Source organism: Anabrus simplex, chromosome 14, assembly GCF_040414725.1.
Source record: "Anabrus simplex isolate iqAnaSimp1 chromosome 14, ASM4041472v1, whole genome shotgun sequence".
In the NCBI taxonomy this organism is placed as follows: domain Eukaryota; kingdom Metazoa; phylum Arthropoda; class Insecta; order Orthoptera; family Tettigoniidae; genus Anabrus; species Anabrus simplex.
In genome coordinates, this window is record NC_090278.1 from 81,503,894 (window position 1) to 81,522,181 (window position 18,288).

Consider the following 18,288-nt stretch of genomic DNA (forward strand, 5'->3'; position numbering starts at 1 on the left):
GAAAAGCTGAGTTCTTTCGTACAATGAGTAAACGTACAGAACGCGAACCTTTTCTTGATACCTGAGCTCCATAGTGCTGAATCGGTAGACCTTGGTTATCTTCGAGATTCGTGTCCGGCTCCATGGCTAAATGGTTATCGTGCTGGCCTTTGGCCACAGGGGTCCTGGGTTCGATTTCCCGCAGGATCGGGAATTTTAACCATCATTGGTTAATTTCTCTGGCATCCTCATCACGACGCGCAGATCGCCTACGGGTGTCAAGTCAAAAGACCTGCACCTGGCGAGTCGAACATGTCCTCGGACACTCCTGGCACTGAAAGCCATACGCCATTTCATTTTTTCGAGATTCATATTGGCAACCTTTGAAACACAAGCTATGAATCGCTTATGCATCGCCGTAAGACATCTGGGGTACAGTTTACGTACTAGTACTGTTGTTGTTTACACAGCAAAGCAAAGCTATAGAATCCATGCTAGGAACAAGATTCGCATCGAGAAATGTTATATAATGTTATATAATGTGTGTGTGTGACAGTTGTTGGCTTAAGATAATAAAAGTTTAGTAAATTCATATCAATCGATCATATTATCGATTAGCTGCCTCTGTGGATCCGTGGTAGAGTGTCGGCCTCCGGATCCCAAGATAGCGGGTTCAAACCAGGCAGAGGTAGTCGGATTTTTGAAGGGCGGAAAAAAGTCCATTCGATACTCCATGTCGTACGATGTCGGCATGTAAAAGATCTCTGGTGATACATTTAGTATTTACCCGACAAAATTCATTAAAATCTCAGCCATAGACGCCCAAGAGAGATCCGGTTTATTCGGTCTGCCATCTAGTGGGCCTAGAGTAAAACGGAACATCGAAACTGACGAGCAGACAGCCAGATGGCGTCAAATCGAAATGTCTGCACACGGTAGCTGAGGCCATACGATTATTATTATTATTATTATTGTTATTTATATTATCGATTCAATTCAGATTTCATTTCCATTCCGTTGGCAGTATATCCGGAACTGGGAGAGCTCCCTCCTTACTTCTCACCCCCGTAAAACTTGGTATCAAGAAAAATTCGCGTACTCCTGTTCACTTCCGTTTGTACAAGTGATATTTTGTATAGAACTGTAAAATGAATTCATCATATTATGCTTACAGAGATTTTAAAAATTCTTTTAAAGTGTAGTTGTTTTCTTCCGTTTGTGCAAGTTATATGTTTTTGTACAACTGAAACTTCACATTTCCCCCAAAAATATTCAGCTGTTGTGTACCATTTTGTAAATCTCGGCAAGATGGTTTGCAACCAGAAGAGATACGATTCCATAAAATACCGTCTAGAAGGGAATCAAGAGAAAAGTTGCTCTCGGCTATATCTAGGCAAGGTCCTAATAAAGGAAGTAGTTTAATATCCTCAGATTACTCTCGCATCTGTAGCTTTTACACCTTTACACCTTATTTCAGAAGGTTGTTAAAGCCGCAGAGGATAGTGGATTCCTTGTGATAAGAACTCTGACGGACAAACACAAAACAAATGTCTTCACGTTTAGACAATGATGCCACACTCAATTTAGAAACAAAAAAATCAAATCCTAATTTGCAGGTACTTGGTTCGTGTTGTTGAAGAGAGGATGGAGTGTGACACTTACATCAACAACATCTCCCTGCCTAGAGCTTCGACACCAAAATCAATCGGTCACTACTGATCTGCATTTAGGACAGTCGCCCAGGTGGCAGATTCCCTAACTGTTTTTTCCTAGCCTTTTCTTAAATGATTTCAAAGAAATTGGAAATTTTTTGAACATCTCCCTTGGTAAGTTATTCCAATCCCTAACTCCTCTTCCTATAAAAGAATATTTTCCCCAATTTGTCCTCTTGAATTCCAACTGTATCTTCATATTGTGATCTTTTCTACTTTTAAAGACACCACTCAAACTTATTCGTCTACTAATGTCATTCCACGCCATATCTCCACTGACAGCTCGGAATATACCACTTAGTCGAGCAGCTCGTTCCCTTTCTCCCAAGTCTTCCCAGCCCAAACTTTGCAACATTTTTGTAACGCTACTCTTTTGTCGGAAAACACCCAGAACAAATCGATCTGCTTTTCTTTGTTTTTTCCCCCAGTTCTTGAATTAAATAATCCTGGCGAGGGTCCCATACACTGGAATCATACTCTAGTTGGGGTCTTACCAGAGACTTATATGCCCTCTCCTTTACATCTTTACTACAACACGTAAACACCTTAAACACTAATAAATGGAACTGATTATGCATCAGAACAGAAGAAGACTTCGATACCCAAAATCTTGTTTTGTTGCTCTGATGAAGCATCTGCAAGAGTTTGTTAAAACTGCTGTGCCCTACTATCGGAAGTCCTTCAAACTTACGAGCGTAATACGAGGACTTGCTACTTCACTTTCAGATTGAGTTCTGTTACAGCGTGAGGTCAAATAATATCAGCAAACTGTTACTGATTTATTCTAACCAAGTTGGTAAGACCACTATTAACTGATATTGCGTTGGCAAGAACACAAACAAATAGCCACCCGGTGTATCACTCCAAGCCCTCGCCTAGGACAAAATCAAACTTTAAAGTCCATCCTTCTCAGCCATTCAGATAAACGGGTGTGAGAGCGAACAAAAAATCAGGATTGCCAGGGTACGAATGAAGAGGACAGCGTTGGACCAGGTGCTCAATCGTCTGTTCTTCCAGGTTATAATCACACACTGGTGAACTGATCCAACCCCACTTGTACCTGAAATAATTTCAACAACCATGTCCAGCCCTTAATCTGTTGATACGACACCAGAGGTTCCTCGGTAGGTCAGAACCGTTTGGCTTCTTTGTGGGATCAAGATGGTGGGCACTTGTTCCTAATGTTTTTGTTGACCACTCATGCTTCCAGCTTTCATTTAGGTTAAATCCATTCGCAAAGAGTTGCCCTGCAGTGACACTTGCTGGTCTTCTTGATTGCAGTCGCTGCTGTGACGGATAGCAGCGGCAAAGAAGGTGATGCAAATATTTTCTTAGCTTCCCTTAGTAGAGCTTGCTTCCGCCTTAAGGGATGTGACTCAGCACAGGTAACCAGTGGCATATGGAGTTGACTTAATAATAATATTTTATTGCAGCCAATGGCCAAAAGATATTTACATTAATACACAACATTAGTCATCTCTGCAGAAGGCTATCATCGATTCGCGCCGACAAGTACAGATCATGGCATGATATCGTTCACAGCTCTTACCACAACGTTCACATACACAGTCCATGTCTGGTTGATGGAATTTCGTTGTTTTACACAGCTTATAATGAAATCCGTGTATTGAAAAGCGTGTAATCAAGTGTCTGAGCTCATATCCTCCTGCTTGCCAGTCTTTGTAAACCATTGCGTCCGTCGAGTAAAATTCGCTCCATATGTCTCTCTTCTTTGCTCGTAATTTCTCTAGAAACTGTAGATATGTTGGTGTAGTTGGTAGTGGTAGCTGACAACGGACATCTTCTACATAGAAAGGTTCGCGAGTTAACTCATATACAAGCCTTGAAGGCGTATACTTCGAGACACATAGTGCCTTTTTCAGAAACGTAGCTTTCACTTTTTCTAATTGCTCGAACTGTTTCATTTTTAGATGCGGCCATACAATTTCTAATCCATAGGTGATCACTGGTGACACTTTAAGGTCAAATAGTTTCAGGGCTGTTTTGTTAGATAACTTATTCAAATTCTGTATGTCGTTGATGGCTCTGATTGCTGCACTTGTCCTGTCATTGGTGTGGGTAGAGAAAACATTACCTCTAGTTTGTAGTGTGACCTCCAAATACTTGAAGTTCGATACATTCTTTAGAGGTCTCCCATGTATATGAAACTTTGATTTGCTGGTACCAGTAATGCAATGCATTGTATCATTCAATTTTGTGTCTCTTTTCTTCACATGCACACTTTCCAGGTAGCAAGGAGCACAGTACTCAGCAGCCGAGTAGATGCCAGTTAAACGTATAGACAATCAGCAGATGCTCCCCCAGGAGGTACCACATAGCTTATGCAGTATGTTGTTTCTTGCGGTGACATATTCTATTGTATCACTTGTTAAAAAATAAGGGAGATCGTAGGAATGAAAGAGGAAGTCGGCTGGTTGAATTCTGCACCAATCACAATTTAGTCCTTGCTAGTACTTGGTTCAAACACCACAAACGACAGCTGTATACGTGGATGAGACCTGGAGACACTGGAAGGTATCAAATAGACTTCATTATGATTAGACAGAGATTCAGAAACCCGGTGTTGGATTGCAAAACTTTCCCAGGAGCAGACGTGGACTCTGACCACAACTTGTTAGTCATGAAATGCCATCTGAAATTGAAGAAATTGAAGAAAGGAAGGGATGCAAGAAGATGGGATCTAGACAAGTTGAAAGAAAAGTGTGTAAGGGACTTTTTTAAGGAACATGTTGCAGAAGGACTAAGTGAAAAGGCTGAAGGAAACACAATAGAGGAAGAATGGATAGTCGTGAAGGTCTCTAGGGCTGCTGAAGAAATGTATAAGAACCGAAATAATTAGCGTACGTATTATTTCTCACATAGAGCCAGCAGTATAGGGGGATCGAGACGGCAGTGGTTTACTCATACATTAAACAAAATCATATTGCGCAAGCAATAATCTTTTCGGACTCCTTTTAAGTGTTTTGAAATTCTTTACAACCACCATGAATTAGAGGAATTGGTATATTTTTAATATAAAACAGCTGCTTTACAGTCTGATTAAAATAAACACGTATTGTATCACGCCGGTGGTCGCCACTTGTTAAAAAATAAGGGAGATCGCAGGATTTCGTATCGCATGTATAAGAACCGAAATAATTAGCGTACGTATTATTTCACACATTCGATCGTAATAAAAAATATACAACACCATGTTAAAAAAAATCAAAGAAATGTCACTCAAATTTAACCAGTTCAAGTTAATCTAACATTTCACGATAAGATAATACAGTTCGAAGGACGAATACTAAACTATTAGCCCCGTCTTTGAACAACGACTACTATAGCTTCCTCTGTGGATCAGTGGTAGAGTTCCTGCCTCGGGATCCCAAGTCGCGGGTTCGAAGCCCGGCAGAGGGGGTAGAATTTTTGAACGGCGGAAAAATCCATCTGACACTCCACGTCGTTTGATGTTGGCATGTAGAAGATCTCTGGTGACACATTTGGTGTTCACGCAACAAAATTTATTCAAAAAGATTCTTGTTTACTCTGCCATCTAGTAGCCCTAGATTAAACCAGAGAAGAAATTGACGAGCAAGCAGCCAGATGGCGCCATACGATGATGACGATTTAATATTCTTTCTGTCACTTGAAGATTTCCACGAGGAAAATAATATACAACAATTTTGAATAAAATAAGAATTATAATGTAGTTAATTGAAAAATGCTCAGAGGGGAATAGAGATTGATATTTATGCATGCATATGCCAGAGTAGCGAGAGAAAAGATGTTCGCCGTACTGGAGGGATTATGGGATTCAGGGTAGATTATCAAAAGCAGTAAAAAGCATTTATATTACAATTGGGCTGCAGTGAGAATTGAAAGTAGAATGAGTTCTTGATTCAAGGTCCTTACTGGAGTTAGACAAGACTGTAATATATTTCACCTTTGTTGTTCATAGTTTACAATCATGGAAAGGTATAAAGTGGCAGGGAGGGTTCAGTGAGGTGGAAATATAGTAAGCAGTCTGGTTCATTCTGACGACTTGGTCTTAATGGCAGATTGTGGTGAAAGCCTGCAATCTAATATCTTGGAACCTGAACACAATGGCAATGATTATGATATGAAGATCAGCCTTTCCAAGTCTAAAGTGATGTCAGTGGGTAAAATACCTAAGAGAATTGAATGTTAGGTTGCGAATACAAAGCTGGAACACGTAGAAAATGTCAAGTATTTAGGATGTGTGTTCTTCCAGGATGGTAGTATAGTAAGTGAGATTGAATCAAGGTGCAGTAAAGCTAATGCAGTGAGCTCGCAGTTGCGATCAGCAGTATTAAGTAAGAAGGAAGTGAGCTCCCAGACAAAAGTATCTTTATACCTGCCTGTTTTCAGACCGACTTTTTTTTACGTTAGTGAAAGCTGGGTGGACTCAGAATATCTTATTCATAAGTTAGGAGTATGAGACAGGAAATTATCGAAGATGATCGCTGGAGAAAAGAAATGGGAACAATTGCAGGAGTGTACTCGGAATGAGGAGATAAAGGCTAAGTTAGAAATTTACTCGATTGATAAAGCTGTACACATTTAACCGGTTTTCAGTGGTGGGGTCATCGGAGGCGAATGAAGGAGGCTAGGTTACCTAGGAGAATAATGGAGGGTAAGAGAAGTAGAGGGAGACAATGGCTGGACTCATTTTCTAATTATTTTAAAGATAAGATATATAGAACTAAAGGATGCTACAGAGTTAGTTACAGTTAGATGATCAATCAATCAGTCACTACTGATCTGTATTTAGGGCAGTCGCCCAGGTGGCAGATTCCCCATCTGTTGTTTTCCTAACCTTATCTTCAATGATTGAAAATTTATCGAACATCTCCCTTAGTAAGCTATTTCAATCCCTGGTGGTGCAGTTTAGTAAAATCACAGAGGCTTGCTGATTGAACGTTGAAAGGCATAAAGGCATGACAGTCTATAATGAAAATGTATATAATGTAGTTTATATGTTAAACTCTTCGATAAATTACTTCTTTTCTGTATCCGCAACTAGTTATAATTACCTCACTAAGATTGTTGGAAGTCGCGATATTCTACTATTGCATTTCTTACGATCCTGCCATCTTCAGTTGTGGCTCTATTATATTTTTAAGAATATTTACTTCTACACTGTGCATTTTCTGCGCATTTGCCAACTTTTATAGATATTAACCTGTAAGTGTACGTTGATTGAATTGCTTATATGGTCGCTATCATCACAGTGATGGTGTTTATCGATACCTCTTTTTATCACTTTCCTTACGTATTTATATTTTTAGTCAGCCTAAGTACACGGCTCGAATGGTTGTGACATAAGCGGCCATCTTTAGAGCAACACGCCAGTCACTGCAAGACAGACCATCATGGTGTGTTAACCAACTGTTCGCTGAAAGGTTTTCTTTAAATAAGATAACACCTTTTCCCTTTTGAGGAAGCTGACACCATTTTTGGAATTGTCTTGTTTAATTGGAATCCAAAAGACAAGTATTTCTCGAGAAAATGGAATGTCTTGCAATGCATGTACTTCAGTCAACCACCAAGCGGTCAAGGCGTGCTCTACATACAGAATTGCGAATCCCCATTTCCTTTCTACTCAACTAGGGGTCAATGACCTCGGGCCAGAACCTCCCTAGGTACACTACTAGGGGTCATTGACCTCGTGGGAAAATGCTGACTCAATCTTCACCTTCTTCTGACATCGCTCTAATACAACAATTATTTTCCTCGTGTACTTCACTGGGCTGGTTAGCGTGCAATTCAAGCCGAACCGTTAATATCACTGTTGGTAACAGGTAAAGGACGACGAATGTACGACGGTTTCTAAGGGCCAAACAATTTTAATAGGGTGGTCTACAGTTGACGAACGAAGCACGGATATTCAGTTTTCTCTGGAAGTAGGCCTACTGGTCGAATTTTTAAAATAATCACACCTGTAAGCTGTAAGTGTAGAAAACAGCGTAGTTTTATTTTAAAATAAATTATTCGTAGCGTACCGTTGTCTCAGAAAATATTATATCCTGATTGACCTCATGTTTCTAGCAGGCGCCTACAATTCACAAGTATTAGAAGTGTGAAATTAAAATTTACGCCTTCTATTATATTTTTAGTTTATCATGTTAAAACACAATTAAATACAAACCTCATGGCGCAACAGCCCCGAGGGGCCATGGCCTGCCAAGCGACCGCTGCTCAGCCCGAAGGCCTGCAGGTTAGGAGATGTCGTGTGGTCAGCACGACGAATCTTCTCGGCCGTTATTATTGGCTCTCTAGACCGGTTAAAACGCAATAAGCATTTTGAACTAAAACTGTAATACATTAAAGCCGGGTACATTTTGAAAATGGTGATACCAAGCCTGAAGTCGCCGCGTCATTGACTCTTGGACACATATTCGATACCAACCTTGTTTCACACGCTTGCGAAATACTGCCAAGTCCGTAACGGCAGCCTGACTCCATACTTAATCCTAAATACGAACCCCCCCCCCCCATTCTGGCTATAACTAGAGCAGGCATACCTTGGCTTAGTTACAATTATATGTCACCATTTTCTCCAACTGTCGATCGTGGAGCGAAGTCTTTGAAAATCATTTAATAAGACATTATTATTTCATGTCCGACTCGTTGGCTGAATGGTCAGCGTACTGGCCTTCGGTTCAGAGGGTCCCGTGTTCGATTCCCGGCCGGGTCGGGGATTTTAACCGTAATTGGTTAAACCCAATGGCACGGGGGTGGGTGTATGTATCATCACTTCATCCTCATAACGACGCGCAGGTCGCCTACGGGAGTCAGATAGAAAGACTTGCACCTGGCGAGCCGAACCCGTCCTGGGATATCCCGGCACGAAAAGCCATACGACATTTCATTTCATTTAATGAAGAATTAATTAATGGTTACGAAGGGGCTTTACGTAAAAGACACGGTTATGTTTAAGATTATTGTGTTTTATTTTTGCATTCAAACTCTTTGGTTCGCCGTTTACAAATATTTCAGCTTGACCAGAGTAAGAACAGTTACGCCCTGTTGTTGTGCGGCCTGTGATGCTAAAGATGTTTGAGTGCGCTGCTCTGATGAATTGATATAAAAAGAAGTGCATGATAGACAGCTGCTGATTGGTTAGTTTTTGGTATTCTACTACCGGATTGGTCCTTGGAGCATGAACTAAATAGTCCAATTTACAATGTGGAAATAATCATCTTTATATATTTAATATAATATAATGTCTTTTTATATGTATACTTACCGAGCTCGATAGCTTCAGTTGCTTAAATGCGGCCACTATGCAGTATTCGGGAGATATGGGTTCGAACCCTACTGTCGGCAGCCCTGAAGATGGTTTTTCGTGGTTTCCATTTTATACACTAGGCAAATGCTGGGGCTGTACCGTAATTAAGGCCACGGCCGCTTCCTTCCCATTCCTAGGCCTTTCCTGTCCCATCGTCGCCATAAGACCTATGTGTGACAGCGTCAACTTGTAAATATATACTTATCGTTTTATAAATTGTACATACTCTTGAGATGTGGCACGAAGGTGAGCCCTAGTGCTTTCCAGTGCCAACCAGTTCTATTTTCTAAGTCACTGGAGTGACAGTCGAGTCCCTGCTACTGTGCGGGCGGTGACAGGCGCTTGCGCGGAAATTGAAGCTGATCGATTACCGACGATATTTCCATGGCGTGGACATTTAGTTAAATAGTGCATATATGTAATTATATATTTTAATATCTAACGATTACGTTATTGCTATTCATACTTTGATAGATAAAACCTGCGTGTTCTTAAACGTTTAGTAATCGACGCAATACATCGAATGATGTATCGAGATGATAGGACGAAAGAGCTGCGCATTCTGTACCATTAGGGCTTTATTCCACCCAACACTAAATTATTTAAGTTTAATAAAAATTCCTTATAACCAATAGGTATATGTGTAGTTAACAGTTGATAATTATTATTTGTCACTCTTATAAATATTTTTTATTTATAAAGGAACGATTCTTTATAATCTTCTTTTAACGCTATATTCTTCAACACTCCAACGTGATTAACAAACGACTTCTAATAAATATTGTCAGATATTTCTCGTACTCGAACCCTTAATTATACGCGTGGCCTTAATAGTTGCCTTATTTACATTATGAGCCATGCGCTAAGAGCAAAAGTATAATTACAAATCACCAATTTGTTACAATAATTTTTGGAATGCCCATAATTGTATGGGCATGAAGAGATAAAATAAACACAACCTCAGAACTTTCAAACGTTCTAAAAGGATAAAATGGAAATGGCGTGTGGCTTTTAGTGCCGGGTGTGTCCGAGGACAAGATCGGCTCGCCAGATGTACGTCTTTTGTTTTGCCACCCGTAGACGACCTGCGCGTCGTGATGAGCATGAAATGTTGATCAAGACGACACATACATCCAGCCCCCATGCTAGGAAACGAACCCGGGACCATTGTGACCAAAGGCCTGTACGCTAACCATTTAGCCGTGGATTGCACAGATGTGATGCAACATGATTGTTTTTATAAAATTAATTAATCACGTAGATAACAACATTGTAAAAATATTGTACACGTTATAGACTGTGACAGTCACGTGATATTTTAACCCGTGCAACATTTGGACTTTGTGATTCACATCATATTCGTGATGATGGTGATGATGATTGTTGTTTAAAGGGAGCTAATGGCTAGATCATCTGCCCATACACATCATATTCATGTTCGTGTTATTTTTAAGGCTTCCACGAACCTACTACGCTGGCGTAGCAGGGGGAGAGGTGATACTCCCACGTGGCGCGTCCCAGGTGGCGGATAGAGGGGTCCTAACCGGCTTGCCGGCGGACTTGAGGGAAATAAAATACCTCTCGCGGACCAAACACACTACCCCTTGCGGGTGGGAGACGCACTTGTAGAATACACCCGCGGTATCCCCTGCCTGTCGTTAGAGGCGACTAAAAGGGGCGACCAAGGGATGTTGGTATTAGAACCATGAAACTACTATTGATTAGTACCATCACGCGGGGAACACCATGGGTCGCCTTTACTTACGTGTAGTACTACTATATTTGGTACACAATAGGTTTGTGATTAGTAGCAACAGAGAGTGGTTCCCCTGTGGGTTTCCAGTACCCGTGATTAGTACCATTGTGAGAAACACCACGGGTCTGGGCGTTGGCTGTGAGTTGTACCGCTATATGAGTGACACAGTGGGTCTGCGTTGCCTGTGATTAGTACCCACTACGTGGGGAACGCCACGGCGCCCGTGGGACCGGCACCCGTGCCTAGTACACCTAGGTGAGGAAACTCATCAGTTTGCATTAGCTATGAGTGGCGCCATTGTGTGAGAAACACCATAGGTCTGCGTTACCTGTACGAAGTACAATACTTGTGAGTAGTACCATCTTGTGTGGAACACTGTGAGTCTTCGCTACTTTTGATTAGTACCCCAACATGCCAATACCATGGTTCTACTTTACTCGCGACATGTACCATTCTATGGGACCTTAGACGTGGATTTTGCACCTCTTTAGACATCAAGCATCCTCGATTCAGGATTCTGCTTTATGAGTGGTCCCTTGGTCAGTAATAAATTATATATGATCCTTTTTTTGAGTTGAATCCACTTTTTTTTTTGTTTGCTCGTTTTTGTTGTTTTTTTTTTTTTTTTGCTTCATGTCCATCCATTCCTTCTTCATGACTTTTTTTTCTTTTGGTCAGTGGATGATTTTTAATTTTTTGGTTGTCATTTCATTTCGTACCATTAGGGGCCAATGACCTCGATGTTAGGCCCCTTTAAACAACAAGCATCATCATTTTTAAGGCTTAAGACTTGACAAGTCGCCAACACGTCGCGCCTTAAGATCCGTAGACTTTTTATCGAATGGTTTTATGATGTCCTTACCACATTTTTAAGTGATTTTGTTTGTGACTGAAGATGTCTCAAAAGCGGGACGAAACATGTAGGCCTATCACTAATATATTTTAATGTAATCTTATCAATAATTGTATTGTAAAGGCAGAGAGCATTTTTGTAAGTATTTTCACAAATTAATTCAATACTTTTAGCAAGAAAAATTATTGTTTTATTTTAAATTACTTGTGCCGCAGTTTAAAAATATGCCAGGTTCATCAGGATAAGACAGTTACGTCCTGTTGTTCGTGTGGTCTGTGGTCAAAAGTGGTACTGATGATGTTAGAGTGAGCTTTTCTAATGACAAGTGCACGAGAGACAGCTTTTCATTGGTTGATGTTTTTTGTATTCTTCTACGGATTGCTCCTTGTAGCATAAGTTAAACAGTCCCTCTAATTTACAATTTCCGAAGCATGGACTTCAGATATTTGATAGTTCTATAATAATAATAATAATAATAATAATAATAATAATAATAATAATAATAATAATAATAATAAAAACCAAACCAAACCCCATGGCACTACAGCCCTTGAAGGGCCTTGGCCTACCAAGCGACCACTGCTCAGCCTGAAGGCCTGCAGATTACGAGGTGTCGTGTGGTCAGCACGACGAATCCTCTCGGCCGTTATTCTTGGCTTTCTAGACCGGGAATAATAATAATAATAATAATAATAATAATAATAATAATAATAATAATAATAATAAACTGAAATCAAAACTGTCTGACACCGAGGTTAGCCGGTTCGAGTCCTGTTGGTCGAAAACATTTTCACCATCAGAATTTTGGCCGGCAGGGTAGGGGAGGTGGTGGCATACAGTTTATAATCACTAGATTGCGTGTCGAAAGCCTGGATTAAATTCCAAACCTCTCCGCAGTGCTCATATGGAGTGAGGGCGTATGACGCTGTCGATGGTGATTCGTCCGTCGGATGGAGACGTTAAGCATTGAGCAGACTCCTTGGTGCTATTCGACAGGAGTAGGCTATGTGCCGGCACCGGGTTTCACCCTCTCCCTTCCTACTATCATATATCACGTCATTCATTTCATCTCATTAACTCCTCCGATGAGGTTGGAAGTCAGCAAGGGCATCCGGTCATAAAAACCCGCAACGACAGATTCATCTCACCTCATAGCCGACCCCGTAGGGAAACGGCATAAGGGTTGGCTTAACGTCCCACTAACTACTTTTTCGGGTTCCGCAGACGAGATGCCGGAATTTTGTCCCACATGAGTTCTTTTACGTGTCAGTAAATCTACCGCCACGAGGGTGACGTATTTGAACAGTTTCAAATACCAGCGGAATGAGCCAGGAACGAATCTGTCGCCAAGTTGGGGCTCAGAAGGCCAGCGCCTCAACCGTCTGAGCCACTCAGCCCGGCCCCCAGGGTCTCTCAACTTGGGAGCGTGGGTTAGTGACCACGGGGCCCTCAGCTGAGTCCTGGCATTGTTTCCAGTTATGCCAGGCTCCTTACTTTCATCTATCCTATCCGACCTCCCTTGGTCAACTCTCGACGGTATTAAAGCATTCGAGGCCTAGAGAGCCTTTCATTTTCACGCCCTTCGTGGTCCTTGTCTTTCTTTGGCCGATACCTTCATTTTTCGAAGTGTCCGATCCCTTGCATTTTTTTCTCTCTGATTTGTGTTATATAGAGGATGGTTGCCTAGTTGTATTTCCTCTTAAAACAATAATCACCACCACCATCACTCAGCCCGGTTATTTGATAGTTGTAATGGTTTTTTTAATGTGTTTACTTAGCATGTGTTAAATTGTGAAAACTCTTGGGATGTGGCACTAAGGTGGTTCCTAGTGATGTGGCACTAAGGTGCCTCCAATTCTATTTTCTAAGTTCTTTCCATGCTTCCGTTGTTTTCTTCCTGGTGTCACTGCTGTGACAGAGTTCACTGCTACTGTGCGGCGGTGACAGACGTCTGCGCCTGCGCGGAAATCTAAGCTGATGGATCATCAACCATATTTCCATGTCGTGAGAATTTATTTTATATCATTTATATATTTATGTAATTATATTTGTAAAAGTTTAACGACTAGGTTATTGGTATTTATACTTTGATAGATAAAACATGCGTGTTCTTAAAGGTGTAGTAATCGACACAATACATCGAATGATGTATCGAGATGATAGGATGACAGAGATGCGCATTCTGTACCATTAGAGCTTTATTCCACACAACACTAAATTATTTAAGTTTAATAACTATTCGTTATAGGAAATAGGTATACGTTAGTTAACAGTTGATAATTATTATCTGCTTCCCTTAGAAATGTTTATTTATAAATGAACTGTTCTTTCTACTCTTCTTGTAACGCTATTTTATTCAACACCCAAACGTGGTTAACAAGCACATTGTAATCAATTATGTTAGGTTTTCATAACTGAAACATAAATTAGACGTATTGCCTTAATTGTTGCCTTATTTACAATACATTTTAAAGTTACATTGAGCAATTTACTGTCTACTGGATAGTGGACGTATCAATTTTTGGAATGCCCCTAAGATTGTGTGGGCATAACGAATGAAAAAAGCACAAGCCGATAGTGATGGGAATATCGATTTTTTAAAACTATCAGTAGACTACTGATTGTGAGGCGTGACTGTCGAATGTAAACATTCGATAGTTTCCCTCCGGTTTGAAGTTGGTTAGAAAGTAGTAAAATACGTTTTGTACCGCGGTGCTCCCAAATGAAACATCAAAATGAGGGTTACTGGGTGGATGGAGTGAAGCAGCTACTGGATGACATAGGAATCGGGTACTACTGGGAAAGAAATTTATCAAGAAACGACAAGGGGTTGTGTAGAAAGGTGGTTCAAAGAGTGAAAGACATTAATAGACAAACAATAAGGTCAGACTGTAAAAGCAAGAGAACACTGGTTGAATTTTGTAAAATAAGTGAAAATATCACAGTAAGGACTGAAACGTTAACAAAAAGGGAAATAAAATGAGAGAGAAAATTTGGTGGCTGATGGGAGTGTATAAGAATAAAGCTCTAAGACAAGAAAAAACAATGAGGAAAATATCTGCATTTTATGCAATAAGGACATAGAAGTTGCTCACTGGAGAGCCTCTGTGGCTCAGGCGGCATCGCGCCGGCCTCTCATCGCTGGATACCGTGGTTCAAATCCCGGTCACTCCATGTGAGATTTGTGCTGGGCAAAGCGGAGGTGGGGCAGGTTTTTCTCCGGGTACTCCGGTTTTCCCTGTCATCTTTAATTCTAACAACACTTTCCAACATCATTTCATTTCATCTGTCAGTCATTTATCATTGCCCCAGAGGAGTGGGACAGGCTTCGGCAGTCGGCACATTTCCTATCCTCGCTGCTAGATGGGGACTTCATTCATTCCATTCCTGACCCGGTCGAATGACTGGACACAGGATGTAGATTTTCAAGTTGCTAACTTATTAAAGACTGTAAACAAACAAGAAACATTAAGAGAAAAACTACGACTCCTAAATACCCACATAACCATGTGCAGAGATGTGTACCCTTTATTAACAATCATATTTATGTGATCACCCCAATGAAGATCTTTCCTTATATTAAGATCTGTTGTTTTCCTAGCCTTTTCTTAAATGAATGCAAAGAAATTGGAAATTTATTGAACATCTCCCTTGGTAAATTATTCCAATCCCTAACTCCCCTACCTATAAACGAATATTTGCCCCAATTTGTCCTCTTGAATTCCAGCTTTATCTTCATATTGTGATCTTCCCTACTTTTAAAGACATCACTCAAACATATTCGTCTACTGATGTCATTCCACGCCATATCTCCACTGACAGTTCGGAACATACCACTTATTCGAGCAGCTCATCTCCTTTCTCCCAAGTCTTCCCACCCAAAACTTTGCAACATTTTTTGTAAAGCTACTTTTTTTGTCGGAAATCGCCCAGAACAAATCGAGCTGCTTTTCTTTGGATTTTTTCCAGTTCTTGAATCAAGTAATCCTGGAGAGGGTCCCATACACTGGAATCATACTCTAGTTGGGATCTTACCAGAGACTTATATGCCCTCTCCTTTACATCCTTACTACAACCCCTAAATATCCTCATAACCATGTGCAGAAGTCTGTACCCTTTATTAACAATCGTATTTATGTATGTGATTACCCCAATGAAGATCTTTTCTTATATTAACACCTAGGTACTTACAATGTTCCATAAAAGGAACTTTCACCCCATCAACGCAGTAATTAAAACTGAGTGAACTTTTCCTATTTATGAAACTCACAACCTGACTTTTAACCCCGTTTATCATCATACCATTGCCTACTGTCCATCTCACAACATTATCGAGGTCATTTTGCAGTTGCTCACAATCTTGTAACTTATTTATTACTCTGTACAGAATAACATCATCTGCAAACAGCCTTATCTCTGATTCCACTTCTTTACACATATCATTGATGGACAGGGAATGGAAGGTACCAGGAAAACAGCAAAACTTTGTAATGTTATAAGAGGAATGTGGGAAAAGAAATTAAAAGAGGATGAAAAAGATAAAATAAGGAAGGAGAAGGCACGTAATTACGTGTAGGTGTAAATATATTATTAAATGTAACAAAATGTACATTGTTGTATTGTAGGGTCGTTATTAATCTTTTTTCAAGTTAACTATTGAACTAAATGTGAATTAAATATAGGCTCCGAAGCATTCTTCCAGTTATTCAATTCATTCAAAAGGTAGACAATTTAAGCATTAATACAACTTAGGGAGGTTAGGATAGACCTGCATGCATGTCCTAGACTATATAACGAGGTTAACTTCTAGGAAAATGTAAACAAATAATCTGAAAAGAAAAAAAAAATTCTGGATATAGATTGAAATAGTGAATAAGTTTAGTTGTAAATGTTTAATATTGTAGATGCATCAAATCATATTTTGGGGTACAATAAATGATTATTCCCTCCGCAGTTTCGGGTGATGCGATACTGGGAGAGGGGTCTGTTCTATTCTATTATATTCTAGTCTATCATATTGTATTGTATTGTATTGTATTGTATTCTGTTCTACTGCGGTGCTCGACTGCTAGTAACCATGTTAAGAAAACAGTGTTGCGCTTATGGCAACAGGGTTGCCATATCGCAGGGCACTGCTCAACACCATCACGGGAAAACGGTGGCACATGTATTTGTGAAATTCAATATTTGAGTTCAAGATAAAAAGCGGAAGAAACTAAGTTGCAAATTATTTTTGTAAACTCAAGCGGACGAGGAATTTACAGGGGGTTATTTTTTGGTTTGTACAGAATCAGATGTAAACTACGACACATAAAATCCTCAGCGTTTAAGTGTAAGACAAATTGGGGGAGAAAATAGAAAAATAATATATTTATGGACTCAAGGGGTGAGGAATGAATTTAATTGAATTTAATACATTTCCCCAACCAGAGTATGGTTCAAGTATATGGGACCCTTACCAGGATTACTTGATTCAAGAACTGAAGAATTGAACCCGGGACCCTTGTGACCAAAGGCCAGCACGCTAACCATTTAGCCATGGAGCCGGACACCGATCAGATGTGTCTCAGCTTTATCAATGACGTGCTGACGTATTTTCCTGTCTAGACGACACGCCCATGTCAAATGGAGGACAACGATCTTTGTTTGAACATTTCCCTGTGGGTAGGAGCGGTAGAATAACACCCTGCCTGTCGTAAGACGCGGCTAATTGGGCACTCAGGGAGTGTGGGTTGGCGACCACGGAGCCCTAACCTGAGTCCTGGCATTGCTTCCACTATCCTATCCGACCTCCCTTGGTCAAATCTTGTTCTTTTCCGATCCCGACGGTATTAGAACATTCGAGGGCTAGGGAGTTTTGGTGGTCTTTGGCCGATATCTTCCTTTCTCGAAGTGTCGGATCCCTTCTATTTTTTTCTCACTGATTAGTGTTATATAGATAATGGTTGCCTAATTGTAGTTCCTCTTAAAACAATCATCACTACCTCCACGTTTGTTAGAAGAGAAGATCATATATTCTTAATATTGTAACATAAAGCTACATAATGTACAGAAAACATTATTTTATAAGTATCTGTTAATTGTACAACTAAACCAAATCAAAACTCTTAGCCATGGCCTACGAAGCGACCGCTGCTCAGCCCGAAGGCCTGCAGATTACGAGATGTCATGTGGTCAGCACGACAAATCCTCTCGGCCGTTTTTCTTGGATTTCTAGACCGGGGCCGCTATCTCACTGTCAGATGGCTCCTCATTTGTAATCACGTAGGCTGGACGGACTCCACCCAGCCCTCAGATCCAGGTAAAAGTCCCTGACCTGGCCGGGAATTGAACTCAAGCAAGAGGCAGGCACGTTACCCCTACACCGCGGAGCATGCTTTAATTGTACAATTATAAATATATTACTTAAACGTATTTTTAAGAAAAATCACTCTTACCGAAATTAAAATATCTTTTTCTGAATTTAAATTATTTTTTTGCGGAATTGAAATTACTTTTTCCTGAAATTGAAATTACTGTTTTCGAATATAAATGAACGTATTCCGAAATTGAAGTTAGAAATGTGTTACACAGACAGCACGTCTATTGTTTAGGATTAGAAGGATTCAAACTGGACGAGCATAAAATGTATTGGCGAACTTTTATCATGTTTTTTTTTGCTAGGGGCTTTACG

At 40.3% G+C, this 18,288-nt stretch overlaps 1 protein-coding gene across 1 annotated transcript in view; it reads left to right on the top strand.

The window, feature by feature from the left end:
- Positions 1 to 5,745: 5,745 nt before the first annotated feature.
- The window catches only part of LOC136885307 (pancreatic lipase-related protein 3-like), a 52,270-nt gene continuing 39,727 nt past the window's right edge, over positions 5,746 to 18,288 (top strand). Inside the window, exon 1 of the mRNA XM_068230299.1 lies at positions 5,746 to 5,854. Within this exon, the coding sequence (XP_068086400.1) occupies positions 5,746 to 5,854 (109 nt within the window). The remainder of the gene's footprint in view (positions 5,855 to 18,288) is intronic.